The 21,453-nt window shown below is 45.9% G+C and overlaps 1 protein-coding gene across 1 annotated transcript; it reads right to left on the minus strand.

Annotated features, from left to right (window-relative positions):
* Positions 1–269: 269 nt before the first annotated feature.
* On the minus strand, positions 270–21,246 carry CHRNA4 (cholinergic receptor nicotinic alpha 4 subunit). The gene is made up of 6 exons (XM_058036060.1): positions 20,736–21,246; positions 19,456–19,607; positions 15,980–16,024; positions 15,780–15,889; positions 5,991–7,371; positions 270–834 (listed from the first exon to the last, which is right to left on the minus strand). Exons 1-6 carry the CDS (start codon positions 20,794–20,796, stop codon positions 709–711), a joined length of 1,875 nt encoding a protein of 624 aa, XP_057892043.1. The 5' UTR covers positions 20,797–21,246; the 3' UTR covers positions 270–708.
* Positions 21,247–21,453: the final 207 nt, after the last annotated feature.

Raw genomic sequence — 21,453 nt, forward strand, 5'->3', positions numbered from 1 at the left:
TTTCCTCTGAAAGTACCCTAAAGAGTTACCAATGTGGTCCCAGTCTTAACCCCAAATCCTCCCTCCATTTGCCTGATTCTCATTCAGACCAAGTCTCCACAGTTCCTGGAGGACTCTGGTCGAAGTAAAATCTGTATAAAATCTGCATCTTCTGTGCTAATGATCACTGTTGGTCCCAAGCAGCCATTTCAGCCTTTCCAGACTCTCTGCCTTTACCAGCTGAACACAGACCACATCCTGCACAGGTATCCCAAATTTGGAACTTTATTTATAAAATGACTCATACAGGGATGCAGTCCTGAAAGACTTGAGCCTGACAGGGCAAAATCACTGGTCAGGGCACAGTGAGGCTGCTGAGGGTGACTGGAGCTATTGCCAGGGGCTGCTTTGTGGATGCAGAGCCCCTTTCTGTGCTGCTTTAGGGACAAGCTCGTGTTCTTACACTGCTGAGTATATGCCAATGAATGCCACCATGCTATGTACAGACTTTGATAAGAACTCTTCCCCTAAATTAGATGGAGGAGATGAAAATGGCTTGGCAAAACAATGTGACCTCAGAAAGGATTCCCCTCAGGAGCAGCTCAGGTGAGGACACGCAGTGAATTATTTAAAGGGCTGCCTCCATTTCTCTGTTCTCTCCTTCCAGGTGAACTAAAATCCATACAGTGGGGATAGTGGGACAATAATTTCTTCCCTTTGGTGCTATATTTAGATCATTCCTGCCAGCCAGGGTGGGAGAAAGAGCCCAACAGTTCCCAGCAAGCACACAATGATGAACATCCAGAGGAAGATCCTGTCGATGACCATTGCAACGTACTTCCAGTCTTCCTTCACCTGGAACACAGAGGGGACAGGCCAATTATTAACAGTTACTGGAGGCTAAAATTTGTGAAAACTCTTAGAGTTTTACTCCAAACAGGATATTTTTATATGCTTCCAGAGATAGGAGGGGGAGGTCTTACTCACACTTAGTGGAACTATAAAATGGCAAAGCTTTATTCATCAATCACCTGAGGGATGCCCAGACTGCAGGGGTGTGCATGTGAAGCCACAAATCCCATGGATAACACACCCCTGTGCATAATGAAGGCCATCTGCACACTCACTCTCCCGTTTTCCATCAGCAGCAGCTGTAACTGGGTGTGTAAAAGAGGCTGTGATTCAGGCTGGGGTGGTGGGGGGTAAGAAATCACTCGTTTCCCCGTGCTCATAAAAAGATTTGCTTACAGATTAACAAAGCCAAACTCTTCCTGTGAAGGGATTTCCAGCTTTGGGTGAATAAGCAGTGAAAATGAGCCAGCAAATAAAAGTACCCTCACCCTCCTTTTCCCCCATTTTTGCCTTGCTGTGGGAAGATTTTCCAGCAATTCCTCTCTGGGAAGTTCTAGTACCATGAGGCAGAAATGGTAAATCTCTGCTTCATTAAGAAACGATATATTTATGAAAACCTCTTTTATTACATTGCTGTTAGTAATTCTTTCCCAGGAAGAGGCCTGATCAGATGGTAAAGTTCTATTTTGTATGACTGTACCCATTGTGATTTCCTACAATTTCCCACTTGGTGATTAACAGACCCGAGGGCAGAAATCTGGCACGCTGCCTTGTTCTTTGGGGAAAACATCTCAGCAGGAGCCCACTCAAACCTCCCCAGGGGCTGTGAGTGGTGAAAGGAGAAAGGGACAGCAAAGCTGAAAAATGCATTTTGGTAAAGGAAGCAATCCAGCTATCAGTGCAGTGCCATTTGCAGCAGAGGATGTTTCCACAGGTACAGTATTGCTGAGCTCCTTGGCTCAGTGAGCAGCTTTGTGAGCTGGGAAATGAGACACGCACTGGAGACCATATTATATTTTCTCTGAACAAAGCATTTTCAATTTCAGGAATACCTGAACGTTGTCAAAAGCGTAAGAATGGGTTCAGTGTTTTCATTCAATGGATAGATTTATTCCTTTTAAAAGCAGCATTGAGTTAAGCCAGTGTTTACTACTGAATAGGCAGAGAAAACAACCAGGTCTATCCTGCATTTTGTCACCTTCTTGGGAAAAATCATGGTATCTTATGATTGTACAGCCCTCTGCACAACCATCTGTATTAAGGTAAGTAAAATAAAAATATTGATCCTTGAAACCAAAAGGAATTCTCTCATCCCAAGATTCTATAATTTCCTTGGTTTGTGAACCATAATTTATTCGAATTTATAAAATCATGTAGTGACAGGACAGAGGGGACTGACTTCAAAGTGAAATGTAGTATTTTAGATCAGAAATTAGGAAGAAATCCTTTACAGTGGGGTGCTGAGGCCCTGGCACAGCTGCCCAGAGAAGCAAAGTTCCAGGGCAGGTTGGATGGGGCTCTGCTCATGGCAGGTGGAATGAGATGAGCTTTAAGATCCCTTCCAACCCAAACCATTCTGTTACTCTACAATTCTGTGATAAGAGCTCAGTGGATAACTCCCTTTTGCTGCGCTTATTTTCTGACCTATTCATCACTTGCTGAGAGTTGGAGCCTCTGATGCTTAAAATTCCCCATGAGAAAGGCATCTAAGCAAGCCCTGGATGATTGTTTTTATGGGATTAATGTCTTATGATGTAACCAATGTGTAAAGCAAATCTGAAATTTCCCATCTGATGTTCAGCTGGAAAGCTGGATTGAGTAAATAATGCCTCATTCTGGTGTAATAACTTCCTTTGAATATTTATGCTAGTAAAAATAAGTGCTAGATCACAGAAAGAAAAGAAACTTGATGAGTTTTTCTCTGAGTAAAGAAAAGGAAAGTGAGGGAAGAACAACTTGGACAGGAATTTGCTTCCTAATGTAATGGTGTATGCAGAAATACTGAGCCCATTTTGAAAATGATGGCTGGGACTGCATCAGATGTTTGTAAAATCAATATCCAGCTTCAGACTGGGAGCACAGAGGGTGAAATTGGAAATTATGGGGAGATAATAATAATAATAAAAAAAAAGGAAGATGAGGGAGAGAAAATTATTTGGAGTTTTTATGATTTGGACTTTTTATTTTGTATTCTGCCACCATTGTAGCATTTCCTCGTGGTCCAGCAGCCCACGTGGAGTCTGATCCACAGACATCCCTCTGACATCCATGCAGCTGCCAACATCTGCCACCACAACTCCTGACCTCTATTCTGATTAGTTTTTAAGAAGCTCACTCAAAATTATTTTAGGGAAATGATCAGGGCAAGAACCAGCTGACTCCCCCACTCTAAAGTTCCAAAAAAATGGGGAATCTGCAGCTCTGCCCTGGTGCAGCTCCTTGTGGGTCTGAGCCTCAGCATTTGAGTGGAGGATTGAGGGGCCTTGGTGACATCTGATCCCCAGGACCCAGAGTCTGCAACACAGATTAGAGCAGTCCCAGGCGGTTTTATTGTACTTTGTTAAAAATAACCCAGTGAGATTATCCTGTTTCCTCCCCCTCAGCTTTATTCCTTCCCATTTTATTTTTAAATATCATCATATCAGAGCATGCTGGAGATGCACACAGCCACGGACAGAACGATTCCCAGATGGTGCTGGTGCTGTCTGGTTGTTTTGGCTGATGTGTGACATGGAACTTGTTTTGCCTTTCAGTCTGTAATTAATTTCTAATGGCATTTCCATCTTCTGCTGGGACAATTCCACCATGTGTTTTCCCCAGTGCCCCATTGTGCCTGTATTGTTTGCAGATATCTTTCTGTAACAAACAACTGCCTCTTGCATTTCCCATTTTCTCTTCGCTGGAGCACTTAATTAAATTAGCTATTTACTTTTAATTTAGAAGCACTGCCCCTGTGGCAATGGAGCTTTAGAGAAAAAAAAAAAAAAAAAAAAAAAAAAAGACAGGAACTTAAAAGAAGCTCTGGGAAGGTGAATGTCTCTGGAAATATTGCCCACAAGACAGCAAGATGTGTCTCAGCTGCTGCATCAGAGGTGCCTGCTGATAGATTTATTGAAGACTTCCATGAAGAAATGCCACAATTTGATTTTAAGATGAAAGCAAATTCCTGAGCACTGATTTTTTTTCCCCAATAAATTCTCATTTTATTAGATCAGTTCTGCTCCTCACAGTATATTTCAGTTCCAGAAGATCGTTTTCCTTCTTCTTTTTCATTTCCACTGGGAGAAAAAAACTGTGCTTTCCTACTTTATGTTACTTGGGTCCAGAGAGGGAAAATAGTGCAGGCCCACAATGGAGTCAGCATTATCCCCTCAATCTGAAAACTCAAACTCTGCCTTCTGTGCCAACCACAGCTGCTGTGGAGCAGTGGAGAAAGGTCACCCCAATACCCAGGGGAGCCCAAAACGCTGCCCACAGCTCATTGCTGGATATTTTCCTGGTGCCTTTCCTCACAGCCTGGGCTGGCAGGAGCTTGGGTCAGAAACCAAAGGCTCAGAGCTGCTCCTTTTCTTCTGCTTTTGATGTTTAGCACTGTAAATAGCTTCCTCCTCAGGATGATCACTTAATTTCAAGCAGTAGAAGGTATCAGAAGAAAATTTGTGGCTTTTGAAGACTGCTTCATTAAAAAAAAATTAAGAGGAAGGAACCCGAAATATTAATTGAGTCCATTCTTGTTAACACCAACCAGCTCAGCAGGGAGAATCATTTGAAATGGGAAGTATTATTGGTGTAATATTTTTTCATTTGCACCATGGGGAAAAAATTGAGCTAAACTCAACTGACATCCAAGGGTTTACTTGTGATTATTGCCAGAGGGAGAGAGCAGGCTTTAATTCCTGCACTCCTAATGTGCTTCTGAAGTGCTTTACCCTGGCAAGGAGTTTTGGACTAGCAACTAATGAAGATGAGGATTCACAGCCCATCTCTGCCACAGATTTGTTCTGTGACCTTGAACAGAAAGTTTGTGTTTTGGCTGTAACTCCTCAATATAAGGAATTAACGGGTCCTTCCTCAAAGGGATGCTGTGGAGCGAAATCCATTGAAGAACAGAGGCCCTTAACTATGATACCAAAGAGTATAGAAATGGACAGTAGTATTTAAGCTTTTCTTGCTGCTGCTCACTGCTGTGAAAAATGCAAATAAAAGACACTCTCCATGCTCAGGAAGTCTTGTATAAACACACTATGACTTGCACTGATTCTAAATCTTAAGAAATTTAAATTGTAGACAAAGCGAAAAAGCAGCTTATAGATATGGATCTGCCCAGGAAAAGGTAGATACGGCTTTTCTTTAATAAGATGACTAACTTCAGGTTATCTTGTGCCACCTTTCATTATGGCCATAATTACTGGCACACAATATCCATAGTCCTGCAGCAAAGAGCTACAAGAGCTGTGAAAGGATGTGGCATTTGTTATGTGCATCAGTGTCTCCATGAAAAAACATCCTTTCAGCCTCTACTCCCTTTATTTGTAGCCATATTTACCCCCACAGAATAAACAGGAAATTTGTTGTCCCACATCCCTGCACAGAGCCAACTGCTCCAGTGGAAGCCCACTAATAAATAATCACATCATGATGCATGAGCAGAGCTGAACAGACCCTGCAGAATCCCCAGTCTACTACAGCTTCCCACAGCCTGCTTAGAAAATTTGGTTTCCTGGGCTCTACAGTCACAGTCAGTGATTAATAAAAAGCAGAGAGTGTGAATTCCCCATTTGTCAGAGGTTTAAATAAGGAATAAGTCTCTGTTCCTGTGAGATGGCTGCACTTTGGGTGTCTCACAAACCTAATTGCTTCTTTGCTGCCTAACAACAACTTATTCCTATTTTCTGCTGGAGAATCCACTGTTCTAGAGCAACCCTGAGCATGACCTGGCTGTGCTGCCCCCTTGGCAGCACATTCCAAGGCCCCAAGGACATCTTTACCCTCATTCCAAGACCCCAAGGGCACCTACAGTGGCCAAAACCCCACACTAGAGATAAGGCTGAGCTTGCCTCAGCACGTACACACTCTGCACAGCTCAAGGCTTGCTGTGGCTCCCTTAGCAGCTCATTTCTGACCCTCAGAAGGAGAGCAGGCTCCGTTGGGATACTCACCGAGAAATCCGCGTCCTCCGCGCGCAGGTGATCCGCGATGTAGTGAACCCCTTCCACTGCCAGCTTCAGGGCTGGGGACATCAGCACCAGGTGCTGCTCCTTGGAGCCGTGGCTCTTGCTCCCCTGGGCTGCCGTGCTGGCCACCTCACCCTTTTTGCACCTGCACTTGCACTGAGGGGGCCTGTGCTGGGGCTGCTCCCCGTTGAGGTGGCAGCGCTGGGATGCTGGAGAGCCACTGGAGTGGCCGTTGGTCTGGGAGGAGTCCTCCTGCAGGTAGCAGTACTGGATGCTCCTGGACCTGCAGCGGATTGTCCCCTCCTCTCCCTTGCTGGGGCTGTACATCTGCTGCACGCTCACTGACCTGCCTTTCAAGGCAGAGGCGGCCTGGCTGTCGCTCAGGTGGCGGCAGGAGGGCTGTGGAGAGGAGCAGGTCACCTGTATGGGCTCGGGGTGCAGCATGGAGTACTGCCCAGAGGGGGACTTGCACATGGGCTGAGGCTTGGCTGGCTCCTCGAGGTGGGCACAGAAGGAGGAGGTGGGGGATGGCTCGTTGCTCTGGGGGCTGGGGGAGGATGAGGTAGTGAAGTTGGGTTCCACGTCCATCTCGGACCAAAGCCTCGGCGCGTTGGTGATTTTGTGCATGGACTCGATGAGCTTCTTGCAGTTGTCCTTCACTGTGGAGGGACGTTTCATGAAAAGGATCCGTGGGACCACGTCGAGGAAGACTCTCCTCACCCAGTCTGGCATGGTGTGGGTGCGGGGGGAGCGGTGGTGCACGTTGAGCACGAAGACAGTGATGATGATGGACAAGGTGACGAATATCATGGTGAAGAGCAGGTACTCCCCAATGAGAGGGATGACCAAGGAGGTGGAGGGGATGATCTCCGTGATGAGCAGCAGGAACACAGTGAGGGACAGCAGCACGGAGATGCACAGGGTGATCTTCTCCCCACACTCAGAGGGCAGGTAAAAGACCAGGACGGTCAGGCAGGAGATCAGCAGGCAGGGGATGATCAGGTTGATGGTGTAGAAGAGCGGCAGCCTCCGGATAATGAAGGAATAGGTTATATCAGGGTAGATCTCTGTGCAGCACTCATATTTCTTACTGTTGTAATTGCCCACAGCATTGATGATGACCCACTCCCCACTCTCCCAGTAGTCCAGCTGATCCACATGGCTGTGCATGCTCACCAAGTCTATCTTGGCTTTGTCGTAGGTCCAGGAGCCAAACTTCATCGTGCAGTTCTGCTGGTCAAAGGGGAAGAAAGTGACATCGATGCTGCAGGAGCTTTTATAGATAGCAGGGGGCATCCATTTAATTCTCCCGTCGTAGAAGAGGTGAGCCTTGGTCAGGTGGGTGACTGCAAAGTCACCATCAGCACTGGGGACAGATGGAAGACAAAAAAGGGCTCAGACTTCTCTAGTACATGTCAGCTCTGGTAAGGAAACAGGATATTTAGTGCCTGGTTTCCAAATGACCTGAGAGGTGCAAGAGGCACATCATGTCCAAACACTGGATCCATCTACTCTTTCCAGTGGATTTTGAGCTCTTGGCTTACACAAGCCCTGGAATTCATGCACATGTCAGCCTTTCCCTGGCATAAGTCAGTTCCTTGATGTGACTGTACACAGGTTTTCCCCAAAGACGTCCCAGATGTGCTCTGGAATGGATTGAGTTTGTTTTAGAAGTGGGAGGAAGTACCATTAGATAGCTCTGGGCTGGGCAGAATTATTTGTGACAGCTGCTAAAAATGAGAATGTTGGGTAATCACCCAGTCTTTTATGTGAAAAACAGCAAGAACATCCTATTAGTAGGAATAATGTACATTAATCTTTTGATTTCCCAGTCAGGAAGAGAACTGGCTTTTGTGGTGTCTTCTCACAGGAACACTCGATTGGGGGTTATTAGATAAACAGATAACAGCTCAGGAGTTTGTATTGGAATTGTAAGAATAAATTGTGTTTTCCCGACTTTTGGAGGAAGAACCTGAGTTACAAACAGCAGCACTGCCAGACAAAGGAAGGGCTGTGCAGGGTAAGAGAGCTTCTGCTAAAAACTTGAGATGAATTATTCAGGCTGATACAGATAGAAAGCTCTCTGCTCCTGCTTCTGGCTGGAGCCAGCCCAGCCTGCAATTGCCAAAATCCCTGGGCCCTGCTCTGCTGCTTCAGTGCCCAGATGTGCCCTGACAGCAGCCAGGCAGTGACAGGGGACACACCTCTCCTCCTCCCTTCAGCAGCAAGATCATCAGCACACGGGTGATGCAGCAGGGCTCCTCGAGCTGCAGAAGGCACAGGAACTTCCTAAATTCATTTCTTTAGGAGACCATTCATTTATCAGCAAAATCAAAAAGAAAAAAAGGAATTTTTTTTTTTTATAATTTCATGGACTCATGGAATGGTTTGGGTCGAAAAGGACCTTAAAGACAATGTGATTTCACCTTCCTGCCATGGGAGTTTCTTTTTTTTCCCCCTTCTATTAGACCAGATTGCACCAATCTCCATCCAATCTGGCCAGGAACAATTCCAGGGATGAGAATTGTTGTGCCAGGGCCTCACAACTGACATCACATATTTCCACTTGCCCTGGGAAACATCCTAAAAATGAGACTGGTGTAGTATAAGGAAATAGTGGCAGGATCTGGCACTTGCTGAGAACCAGGTTTTACTAAACTCTTCTTTGTTCTTTGTGTTCTTTGTGGGGCAGATTTTAGGAAAACCAAAAGAACACAAAAGGACATAGTGTCTTTTGACTTATAAACTGGATTTTTTTCTAAAGATTTAAAACACTTTGAAATAAAAAAAAAAAGTGGAAACTACATACAAAACTCTCACAAAGGTATTAAGACAAAATCAGCATGGTGATCTACTCTGAAGCAAACAAACCTGGGCCATTGTACAATCCATCCAGCTCCTGTCTTACCTCTTCTTTCTTAAATCTAATTTACGCTTCAGAATATGTGATTTGGATAAAAATCACTTTTTTTTTTTCTCCTGGGTTTTGCCAGGAGCACAGTAAAGCCAGATTGAGACATGAAACATGCACAGCAAGTGGCAGTCCAGTGCTTGCTGTTCTTGGTGGTTTTCTTTTTAAATCTCAATAGGAATATAGAATCCAATTCTGCATTTAATGATATCTCTGAGGCATGATTAAATAGCTCATTAATGGAGCAATATTTCTAATTGAATCTTATTAAAGAAAAGGGATTATGAGCATCCACTATGAGTGTTTCCCTCCTTAGGTAGAGAAGTGTGTAAGTGGCTGAATAAACAACACAGGTGTCCATTTTTCTTTTGAAAACTCTTGGAAAAAAAAGGCTAAGGTCTTGCTAAAATGGCATCCAGGAATGATAATAATTCATGTAACTGTGTTTCATTCCCAGAAATGCCTTTCCTGGCAGTTTTTCAGTTTCTGTGTGATCACCACACTCCTCTTCTGCAAGCATAGATGGAACCATTGTGATGCTGCAGACCTTGTGTGTCACCTGTTTCTGTAAATTATCTGCTTTTTAAACAGGAACATATTTTTTTTAATTTTTTAATTGCTCACCTAACAAACCCAGCTTCATCCTGGGTCCTCTTTGGCTCACATTTTTACAAATAACACTGGCACTGCCTTCCAGGCTGGATTTTGCCTGCAGTGCCATGGCAGGAGTGAAACCAGCTGCAGAACATCTCCTTGGATTCAGTCAGTTATTGACTCTGAGGAGCCACAAAACACCCTGGGATGCTCCTGCCTCACCAGCCCATCAGGACTATGAAAGAATTCCTGACTTTACTGAGTGTGTTTGGATTTCTCATTGCAGTTCAATGCAGAGGAATTTGTAAGCAGGGTAAATGAGCCATGCTGTGTACACAGAATATACCCCAGCCAGCCACATCGTGCAAAGGCAGTATTCCCACTTGTCTCACCCTTCATGCATCCATGTATTTCTGCCTCCTTCCCCAAGATTTCCACCCACAAGCATATGTGGACCTTCAAGCATATGTTTAGTGGATTGGGAGGCTGTGCCTGCTGGCACCCTGCCCATGCAGGGCAGCCTGCAGAGATTCTCCATCCCCTCCTGTGTGAGGCTTTGATTCTGCTCCTCTCCACACGAGAGAGGGAGCAAACAGGGTCACCTGGCTGTTGAGTGCCTTCCAAAGTCCTTCCCCACTCTCCAAGGGATGAAGGTGAGACGGCCAACTGCAAACACATCCTGCAGTTGGGAGACTGGGGAAACCCTGTGTTCTTTTGGACAGCTTTGCTGTGGGGAAACCCATTGCAGTTCCTGCAGCCCCGAGTGCACCACGTGAATGTTGCCTTAGACAGGAAGGTGGGAGGCCTGATGGAGTGGGGCAGAGAAAATGTGCAGGCATTCCTCTGGAGCAGAGGCACGTTCCCATCCCACCCAGTGGAGATCACTCTGTTGTGACAGTTGTCATGAAAATCCAGCTGGAAGAAGGCGTGAGTGCAAGGTAAACATCACAAGAACTGCAGAATTCAGATAGTCAGGCTCTCATGGTTACTCTCACCTGGCAGCTTTAGAAATATGTCCATAATAAAGAACAGGAGCTCTTATATTTTTATGTCAAACACAGCAGTGTACACCAAGAAAGAGAGAAGACAACTACTTATTTTTCCCCCTCTCAAAAGCTGCTGTGTGCTGCAGCCTTTGATTTCTCATTTTGAGAAGAAAGGCTGCTCTACTAAATCTCCTAACTTTATAAGGATTTAAGGATGCCATTGCATTACCGACATCTACCAGCTATATTCAACTAAAAAGCTCTGCTGACAGAGAATTTCTATTTTCTTTTGACACTTTCTATTTTCCTGCAGTTGGGAGATACACCATCTCACAAAATTAAGTGTTTTCAGAGTGCATCTAAATGAGGCACACATTTATTTTAATTTCTGATGACGCAATTTAAATCCAAACAGACCTTTAAAAGCCTGAAAATTATCTATACACACATATGGATACAGTAGAGTGTCCTCACTTAAAGCACTTTTCATCAAAGAGCAGTAATAAAGAAAAATTGTGGTATTAGGAGCCTGCACCCTTTTGGTACACATAACAGAGATGCTTCTGGAATGTTCAGATTAAAATTCTCTTCAAAGGAAAACCAGAAAATATTTACTGGAAAATGTATACTGATTTGTGCTACCAAATAACTCGGATGCACTGCTTGGAGGGCACCTCTGAAACTGTCTCCTGCCCAAAACTCCCTGCACAAAGCAGGTCAGCTACAAGAGGATCAGGGTCTTACCTAGCTGGGTTTTAAATAGCTCCAGGATCTTGGCAACTTGGGTACAAAAGTTCCCAGGTGCCCAGGGGGGAATTGTTTGTGCATTGATGGGGCTTCCCTCAGTCACCTCCCAGCTTTTGCTTGGTTTGGTGTTTAGGAGCCAGCAGTACCTAATGATGTTTTAATTGTTGCTCAGCAAAGCAGGCACCGTTCTCAGCAAAGGCTGTGGAATGGCAATTCCACAGCAAAGGCTGTGCCACACCAGTGGAATGAGCACGGGTGTCTCAGGAGGCTCTGACTCTGCTGGGTTGGTGCATTTTGCTCCAATTCTCCCCCTTGCCAAGGACCCTTGCCAGCACTTTGAAGGCAAAGCTTCAGTTCTGTCCTTAGAAGGGCAGGAGCATCCCTTGGGTGTGAACAGAGCAGCAGCCCAGGGGAGGAATATTTCCTTCCATCAGCTCCTGCATCATTTGATTTTTCCTGCATTGCTGGGTAGAGCTTGGCAGCAAACCTCAAAGCATCTGAAGATGTCCCTCTCCAGAAAAACAACCGCTGAACCTGCCAGAAGAATCAGGAGAACTGAAGGGTGAATTAGTGATTTCTTTTTTTTTTTTTTTTTTTTGCCTATTATAAATATAGCTGGTGCAGAATGATGAGATGTGTGCCAATGCACATAAAGAAAAATGTCAAGTATGTTTCCAATTTTAAAGGTTACACAGGGGCATCTTTTGGTATTTCTCCTCCAAAGAGCTTTGGGATGAGTCATAAAACCAGTGTTACTCCATAAATCTAACTGGTTGCAAACATCACAGTAAAGCTCATGAGAACAAGCTGCTACAGTACTTTTCAAAAAAACTCTTTGCTTTTCCATGATTTTCAAAAGCTGCCTGACAGATGATCTTCTTACCCCATCCAGTAATCCCTTTGTGTCCATTTTATCTCTGGATGAATTCCTCGAGATATTTCCTACCCCTAATTACAGAAATTTGTATTTGATTTTGATTCACATCTGATCTTGTCTTTTTTCTTCCTTTATTTTTTTTTTTTTTTTTTTGGTAACTGTGGAGTCTAAGGCAGGGATTTCTTTCTGGAACAGTTAATCCCAGAAAATACCAAGAAAAGAGAAACTTCTGAATTCTCAATATTCCCAGTAGCTTTTTCCCAGGTTTTACAACCACCAAGCTGGAGAGGATAAATTCTATGATAATACCATGACTATCCAGCTGAAAACCAGCATTAGGCTCAAGGACATGGGCTTGGATTGCCCTGGGCAGCCTTTAGCAGCTGGACTTTCAGGGGTTTCTCTGTGCTTTCAGGGGTTTGTCCTCTAGAGGTCCTATGTTAAACAAGGGACTCAACGCAGTGGTGGAGAAACAAAAAAAAAAAAATCCAAAAAACCCCAACACAAACAAAAAATGTAACACCCAAGAGCTTATTCCCTCATTAGAGGAAAAAAATACAATTCATGTTTTGTACTTCAAATATACAAAGAAAAACTAAAATGTGCTTCAAAGCCATTAATGAATGCAGAAACAAATCAATGCAGAGGATTAGATAATTCATTTAGAAATTATTTGGTGGTGCCTGAAGAGACTTTACAACCTCAGATAAGGAACAACATGGTTTTTTGGCAAAGAGGAGGCTTTGTCACTTCACTATGAGGAACTCATATTCCTCTGTTGTACATATGTTATGCCACATCCAGTAGAAACTGTTTGCAGAGTCTTGGAACTTATCATGCCTGAAAATTCAACAGCATATTAATTTCCCTGTAGGATATTAATTTCTTTTCAGATTCCTTATGAATGTTGACAACTACATTTAGTCTCTAGGCCAAACCAGCTGAATTTACTGATTTAATTTGGGTCTCTAGAGTGGGTAAATGGAATGTTTTTTACAATAATGCGCCAAGATATGAGAGTAACCTCACAACAAAGGGTTAGGTTTCCTTAAAGATGTAAATCTGAAATCAATTGAAATTTTACCATTTCTGCAATATATAGCCCAAGATGAAAACAGGAGGGGTATTTATATAATCTTTCCTAAAGGAGTCCATCACAAACAGAAATACCATATTTCAATAATATTATAAGCAATAATTAGCTCATACTAAACCGCCTGAAGACAGCAAAAGGTCAGTGTGGCCTCTTGCTCTCTTCCACCAAGGTTTCTTTGCACATTCTCTTCCTCTCAGAGACCCAGAATCATTTGCAGCTATGTTATACTCCCTCTAAACTGTACATATAATGTGTAAAATATGAGATGGACTCCTTGTTAGCATCACCACGGCTAATCACTGTCATTTTCAGCTGAGATGCCCAGCAGGAGAAGCCCTAGCTGGGAATGCAGTTGGTGAAATGCTGTGCAGAAAAGCCTCACCTGGGTGTCCCCTCACTCTGCAGGTTTTGCTTTGCATTTGCCCTGCAATCCCTAAAATATTTGAAACCTGATGAAGATGTTGACTGCAGCTCCAGATTTATTTGGTAGGAAGAGAGAAATACATCTCAGGGCAGAAAACATTCTGCATAAGAACAAAGGGAAATACAGTAGTGAAGACACATGGAATTACTGGAAACCCACTGATGTCTGGTGCCTAACCCACATCCATGTTTAATTCATGGATAAAGTAACCAATTAAAAATGCATGATAGACTCATGACAACCAACAGACAAATGCATGATTATTAATGCTGAGTGTGGATCAAGGGAGAGAAGCAGCCTGGATGTGGGGAGCTGGGGCACGAGATCTCCCTGTGCCAGCAGGTCCCAGGAAAATCAGATTTGTTACTGCAAGTCAGAGCAGTAAGGTGGGCAGGACTGAAAGACATGAATTGTCTTCTCACTGGCCAGAAGAGGTTGAGAAGGACATTCTGGAGCAGCTGCTGTGGCCAGGAGATCAGACCTGGAGTCTCTGTAGAGACTCCAGTGACAGCAGCAGTGAACTACAACAACAGGGCAGAGGGGCAGAGGGTGTGAGGGGCAGGGTGCCCTGGACATCTGGGGGATGTCTTCACCATGAAACCCCAAAATACTCAGAGACCTAAAGGATACCAAGATCTGCTGGAGTGTTCCTCATCTCTGGAAGTGTTCAAAGCAAGGTTGAATAGGGCTTTGAGCATCCTGGTCTAGTGGAAAGTGTCCCTGCCACTGGGATGAGATCATGTTTAAGATCTTTTTCATCCCAAATCATTCTGTCATTCTGTGGTTCCTTATTTCCATCCTCATCAGCCCTATTGAGCCAAGGGAGAAGAAGCAGAGGTGAAATGTCAGGTTGTTCTGTGCCAGTAGCTCCAGCACAAAGGTGGCACGGGGATTTGTGCCACGTCATTTCCTTTGGCACCACAGTTCACCACAACAACCACCAGAAGCTCCAAAAATAATAATCCTTGCCATTGTCATTAATTAAACAAGAATTACAAGGACATTATTTTTTCTTTGCAGTGGAAGCTGTGAACACCTTTCTTGGCTGCCAAGTGAGGCACTTTTGATGCACTATTCATGTTCAGAGTGTGTCCCTGGAGGGCAGGAAGGTCCAAGTGCCTCTGAATGAATCATTTCCACTGGGCTAATCTCTGAAAGGTGCTTAGTGAGGATGCAGTGATTTCCGAGAGGTTTGCAATCACTCCACACCACCGAGGATCCAGAATGAGCTAATGGGAAAGATAACAGCCCCTGTAGTCTCCAAAGCTCACAGTCCCCTGGGCAGATTCCAGCTTCAGCCATTTATTTTGGTTTTTAAACAGAAGCAAAATCATATCAAGCTAGATCCAGGCAACTGTTTATTAAAACAGAGCCTGGCTGCTGCTGTGAGGGTTTTCTCTGAGTGCCAGCCACATGCAAAGATGCTTTTCTTTGATGCCTGCAGCAAGTGTTGTCTCTGGGGCCTGTGCTGGGCTGGGGACTGGGATATCTGACATCCTGGGAGAGACTGGAGAGCTGTGGTGGAAGCCCCAGGGAGAAAACAGCCTTGGCACTTGGGCAGAATTTCTATGAATATCAACAGGCTCCAAATGAAGGAAAGAAAACCACAAGCTGCTCCCTAGGAAGTGTCCTTACTAAGAGCAGATTCCAAGTATCTGCAAAGAGGAACAAATATCTACTTAGAAATCATTTCAGAATGGTATTTAGCTGACCTGAAACCCCTGTTTGTAGATGCACAAGCCTGACATGTTTCAGCATATTTTCCTTATTTAAGCCCATCATCAGTAATTGGCTTTTCCAGCTGATGGTGATGAATTAGGGGAGAGCTCCTGGGTGAAATGAAATTGAAGAGGACTGAAAGCTCGAATCCAGCTTAATTGTGCATCTGACATGTGAAGAGAAAACAATACCTGGCATCCCCCAACAAAACTGGCTGCCCAGAGGAAGGATCACCAGGAGAGCAAAGCCCCTGTGATGGATGTCAGTCATGTCATTTAAGGCATGTTATAGAATCCACATGAACTCCAACCACATAAAATAAAATGAAGTGGAATTATTGCAGGAAACATTTTTTAACCTCATGAACAGAGAAAACTTGCAAGGATGGGTTTGCTCTCTGGTCACAGTGCTCACACTCACTTGTTGTAAAGGACAATGTCTGGCCTCCAGATGAGCTCTGAGGGGATTCGGATGGAGGTGACATTTTCATACTCCTGGGGGTCCCAGCGCAGCTTGTAGTCGTGCCACTCCTGCCAAAAATGAGGTGGTTACAAAGCTGGGAGAGTCCAGCAGAAAAACTGAAAAGAAACATGGAAAAACAGATATTTGGGGGCACCCACCTGCTTCACCCACACATTCGTGGTCATCATTTGATTTTTCTCATCCTGAAATGCAAGATCAGATGTTGGTTACAGGAGCAGATTAAGAGGCCCAAAGAACTCTCTTAATTTCCCTTAATTGTATTTCATTTACGTAATTACAGATCACCTCTGCAATAAATGTAAGTTCTGTCTTGGAAATAAAAAGCAGATGTTTCTGTCATTTGACATGGGACAGGGCACAGCTGTCTGATGCCACTGAACAGCTGAGCCTGCACCTAAGCAATCCTGTGAGCAGATGGACTGGAATTTATTGGGATTTTACTCAGTGCTGATGGATTCAGCCTGGGATGATGATACCAGGTAGAGGAAAAGCTCCCCAGCCTGCCTTTGACCTGAGCACTGCAGGAGGGGAGTGATGGGTATATAAACCCTGACTCACACACATGTGCTGGATTCCAGTGCTCAGCTTCACCTGCAAGGCTGTTCTCCAGTCAAACATTACCCATGGACACAGTTCTGGAAACAAGAAGCTCAGCAGCATTTCTCCTTCTACCAAATACATGAGCTTGTGGCACTGTGGGTTGGGTTTTCTGAACAAACCCCAGCTGCTCTGCTGACATGGAATTCTTGGGCAGCCTGGTGTATTTCCATCAATGGGTAGACTTTCTATGCACAAATAGCATGGGAAAGTAGGACTGTATATACATATTTAAATAATGTCCAGCATTTATAATGCTGGCATCACTGCAGTCGAGTTAATTACTGTTTGCTGCTTGCCTTTTGTGCCCTCTCTAAGTGACTCAGATGAATTACGTGGGGCAGAGCCTAGTGCTGGTCTGACTGAGGTGTCCCACCAGAGCTCAGGGTTTATTTGCTTTTTATTTCTTGCTTTGGTTGGCACCAAACCCAGCTGAGCTGGCAGAGCTCAGCTGACAGCAAACTGCTCATCATTAACCTTGCTCTTGTGGCAGTTCAGGATTGATTGTGAGCATTAAAACCCAGGAGCTTTGGGGGGAGCTCTGCCTCCTCCTCCTCCCTGAGCCTCCTCATTGCTGTTGTGGCACCAGGTGTGACACCTGAGCAGAGACGCTCTGCCCTGGGGTTAGGGACCAGGAGCACATGTAAGAAGGAGGAATACAAAAACACTCCAGTGAGAAACAGAGGGAGAGAAAACATCCAGCTGCTTGTTTGGGTGCTGATGGGAGATGAAGAATGCCATGACCTGGACCAGTCCTTGAGAACCTGCTTCTCCTACCACTTTGCAATTCAAGCACCTGAGAGCCTCCACCACAACCCCAGCATGGAGCATCCTGGCATAGCAGGTGCTGTCTTTTCCTGGAATTCTCCTCCCTGGAACCACCCACCCTTGGTGGAAGTTGCTGCCCATCACCACACCATCCTCCTGACCTGAGTGAAGCACAGCTCCAGTCCCAGGGGATCATCTGAGAGGGGTTTGCAATGTGATAATGGCCCAGAGGGCAGCAGTGACTGCACAGCCATGGGCACTGACTGCCTGGCCACTTCTCTCAAGGTGAGCACAGCATGTGAGCTCCTGCAGACACACAGCCACAGGAATCCAAGAGGGTCTCTTGGTGGCTGCTCCTGGGCATGTATTTGACTTCTCCTCCCTTATTCCTGGTCTAAGAAAACCCTCAGCAATCCAGGGTGAGGTAAGGACATGCAGGAATGCAGAGTACCCCATTGATTTCTGCTCCCCTGCCCCCAGCTTTTGTCAGCAGGAGCTGGGGTTTGAATACAGCTCTGATTTCCCTTTCAGACTCCTTGTCGTTGGGAGCTGAGCCTTGTGTCTAACAACTGCAGCAGGGTCTGCACCAAAACTGTCACTGTGGGGAAGGGGGAGAGGAGCTGAAGAGCCACAGTGGTGGCAGGAGTGTCCCCAGCCACAGACTGGGGCAGCAGGGGTGACAGCTCTCATCCAGCCATGCCCACAGGTCCCAGCACAGCTCCACCTGCAAGCTGCACTCCTGACCACTGACATGGTTTTAAGAAGATTAATTTTTCTTAAGTAGACTGGGGAAGCTCTGTGGAGCAGGTGTATCGATCCCCCCTCTCCCACGATTCAGCAGCTGCATAATGGAAATGTCTCTCATGCCTCCACAGTCACTAATGTCTTATCTTTAGTCTTATCAATTATTCAGATGAGAACCATGCAACTTCAACATTAGCAATTGCCAACAGCCCTGGAAGCCTCAGCTGATGTAAGAGTGAGGAGGGGAATGGGAGACCATTGCTGTGCTGCAAAGCTGGAAGTGGATGCCTTCTCCAGCAACTGGTGTCTTTGATTCCCCACCCCTGAACTATCTCAGCTGTTTCCTTTTCATCTCAAAAATCTGATTTCAAAATATATAACTGTGGAGAGTCATCTGTTAGGATTGTCCCACACCAGTAATGTCTTTGGGTTGGCATTATTATTTCCATTGTCACAAGAATCACTGAATGGTTTGTATAGGAAGAGGCTTCAAAGCTCATCCAGTTCCAACCCTCTCCAACACCTTCCACTAGACCAGGCTGATCCAGCCTGGCCTTGAACACTTCCAGGGCTGGGGCATTGTCATCTCTTTCATTCTGCCTCATGACTACAGTAAAAAATGACAGGGAGTCCCCTCTTCTGAAAAATAAGGTGTTTGGACAAGGTGGCCTTTAAAGGTCCCTTCCAACCCCATCCATTCCATGACAGCCAGCTCAATACCTGCTCAAAGAATGTGCAACTGCACAGACATTGTCCTGGTAAGTGCCACATGCAAATAGGGACAGGAAGGAGAAAAATGCAGGAGGAAGATCTGCACAAGCTGTAAAGCCTGTGAGTGTATCTGGCATCTGCAGCCCTGCAGGGACCTCCTTTGTCCAGCACTTGACCCCAACACACTGTACCAGATAATCCCATAAATATTATTTCAGTGCACATCAGTCTGCATGCAGATCACTGTTTTGTACAGGGCATGTACAGTTTGCACGTGTGACTTCTACCTGAGCAAACACTCAGAATTTTCTTGTTAATATCTGCTAGATTAGCTAAAAACCCTCAAAACTTTCATTTGCAGAAAATTCCTCAGGCAATTTCTCTTCCCAAGGCGTGCAAAGCACTGTCCCTATTAGCTTGTGTAAATTAGTATTAATGATTATGGCTCAAATTCCAAATTAGGTATTTGATTTATCATTTTGCCAGAATTCTCTGTCATTTATGCCAGCAGCTCCAGTGTGCTGCTGTGATCAGCCCCATGGGTTTTGATAAGGAATTTGGGATTTTGCCTGTAGTAAATGAAGAGTAAAGGATCTACTTTGATGCCCAGCTACTCACATGAGTCCCCCCGTGTTCCACCAGCTCTGTCTGCATGATTGTTGCTCTCTGCTGAGGGCAGAGCCTTCCCAACCCACCCCTGGGTCAGCCAGTAAAGCCCACACACACCAGGAGCCTCTCCCTGTGCCCAGCCTGGCTAATTTTGGCCTTTGTTGCTCAAAGAGGCTGCACTTACGACATCGATGAGCTGCGCGATGGAGAGGCCGAAGCGCACCAGGACTACGTCCGAGATGTTGGCCACGGGACGGGACCACTTGTTATAGCCAGAGAAAAGTTTCTTCAGGAGCCTCTCCTCTGCATGGGCTCGCGTCTCCACCTGGCCAAAGGCTGTGGGGAAGGAATGGAACACCTGCAGGTCCATGGGCTGGCACAGCTGGAGCCTGCTCCAGAGGGGAACTCCAGCAAGACACAGCTTGGGGATGCACAGGAGGGTGATGCTGCCCAGGTGATTTGTCTCCCCTCACTCTATTTACTCACTATTACACAGCAGGGTTGGTCTGAAGAAAGTGGGAGCACCAGTAATACCATCTAGAAAACACTTTGTGAGCCATTCTTCCCTGAATCTGGTCTAATTTTTACGGCCACTTTGTGGCAAGTTTCTAGCACTGGAGTCTGCAAGCAGGGAAGAGGGATGCTAGAAGGGCAAGCCAAAAAGGAAAAAGCAGCCTCCTGCTGGGAAATAGGGATTTTGGATGAGATTTACACATAAAAAACTGGCATTACATCTAGTGCAAAAAAAAGGCAGACTGAAATTCAGCTCTTTAACCTACCTAGTGGATATTTCACAAAAACAACGGGAGAAAGAAGAGGATGACGGACAGCACAAGTTGGATAACAAGATCCCGGTTTTGCTCAGGCATAACTTTAAAAGTTGGACGCTGCAAGGAGCAGCCCTGACCCTGCACGTAGGCTACAGGAGCTGTCAGAGGTGCCTGGCGGTTGTTAAAAATTAAAGCCACGTTTCACCCAGGGGCTGCTGGAGGAGCTGTACCAGACAGAGGGGAGAGGGAGCCGGGGGCTGTCCCCACGTCCCTCCTGGAATATGGCTTCTACTTAGGCTGCAGCTGCCCTGGATTATACAAAGGGAAGCATTAGCTGAGTGCTGGCTGTGCTCTCCCCAGCCGCAGCTGTAGCCCCGAGACACATTAACACACTTCACCCAGGGAAGAAAAGCCCGGGCAAGAAGCAGGATGCTGAGCCCCCGACTGTCCCCTTCCCACCGTGGCTTTAACCCTTTCTCCATCACATCAGACAAAAGGAGAACAGAATAAAGGCAAAGCGTTGCCCAGCAGAGGCTGGTGCTCAGGGGACCAGAAATGGTGGGGCAGAAGGGTGGAGGACTCGGGGAAATTCCCTGTTGAACAGGGGCTGGTCCCTGCAGTGTGTCTTTGAGAGGGATAAGGGAGGAGAGAGCTAAAGAGCAGAGCAAGGGGAGAAGAGCTTTCTCAAACTTACCGGGGAAAATGCTGGCACACAGCAGCAGGAGGAGGTTTCTCTTCGGCACGAGAAATCCCATGGTGGAGCAGAGCTTCAGTGTGCAGAGCCTCCCGTCAGGGCAACTTTTCCGCTCTGAGTCTCTGGGTCCTCCAGGTTCATTCCCTTAAACTCCTATCGCTCTCTCTCCCTCTGGGAAGGGATAGCAGCTGGTGCTTTGTTTTTGTCGGTTTTTTTCTTCTCTCTTCTGAGTGATCTCCAGCTCTTGCTCCTCGAAGGATGCTCTTTGCTGGGACGCTGCTCTCGTTTACTCACAGCGATGTGCCAGGGCTGCAGAGAGCATGGGGTGCCCAACCTCGCTGGGCTCTCCTCTGCACCACTCCGCTTTCATCCAGGGCTCTTGGTGCTGGTTTGTTTGCTGCTGCTGCTGCTTCCAGCCTTCCCCAGCCCTTGGGGCAGCCTTAGCTCGGGCTCTGCTGCTGACGGGCCACGGATGATGCCTCTGGAGCGGAGAGTGAGCACAGCGTGTTTGTATATTTAATGTAGTCAGTCCTGCCCGCCTCCTGCTTAGCAGGAGGAGGAGGAGGAGGAGGAGGAGGAGAGAATGCCTGCGCTCCAGCAAACAGGCTGCAGGGAGGAAAACTTTTGCAGGAGAAATAAAGGGGGAGATGCAGAGCCCAGCTGCGGCCAGAGGTGCATATGGGGCCAGCTGGGATCTCTATAGCACCGGAAGCCCAAA

This window comes from Melospiza georgiana, chromosome 17 (assembly GCF_028018845.1).
Source record: "Melospiza georgiana isolate bMelGeo1 chromosome 17, bMelGeo1.pri, whole genome shotgun sequence".
Classification (NCBI taxonomy): domain Eukaryota; kingdom Metazoa; phylum Chordata; class Aves; order Passeriformes; family Passerellidae; genus Melospiza; species Melospiza georgiana.

Bases quoted from the DNA above. Each gene is read 5' to 3' on its own strand.
- CHRNA4 (XM_058036060.1), bottom strand. From the start codon at position 20,796: ATGGGATTTCTCGTGCCGAAGAGAAACCTCCTCCTGCTGCTGTGTGCC. The intron at 16,025-19,455 runs GTAAGTGCAGCC...CTTGCATTTCAG, and splicing joins TCGCGCAGCTCATCGATGTC to GATGAGAAAAATCAAATGAT. The intron at 835-5,990 runs GTGAGTATCCCA...TCTGTGTTCCAG, and splicing joins CGGAGGACGCGGATTTCTCG to GTGAAGGAAGACTGGAAGTA.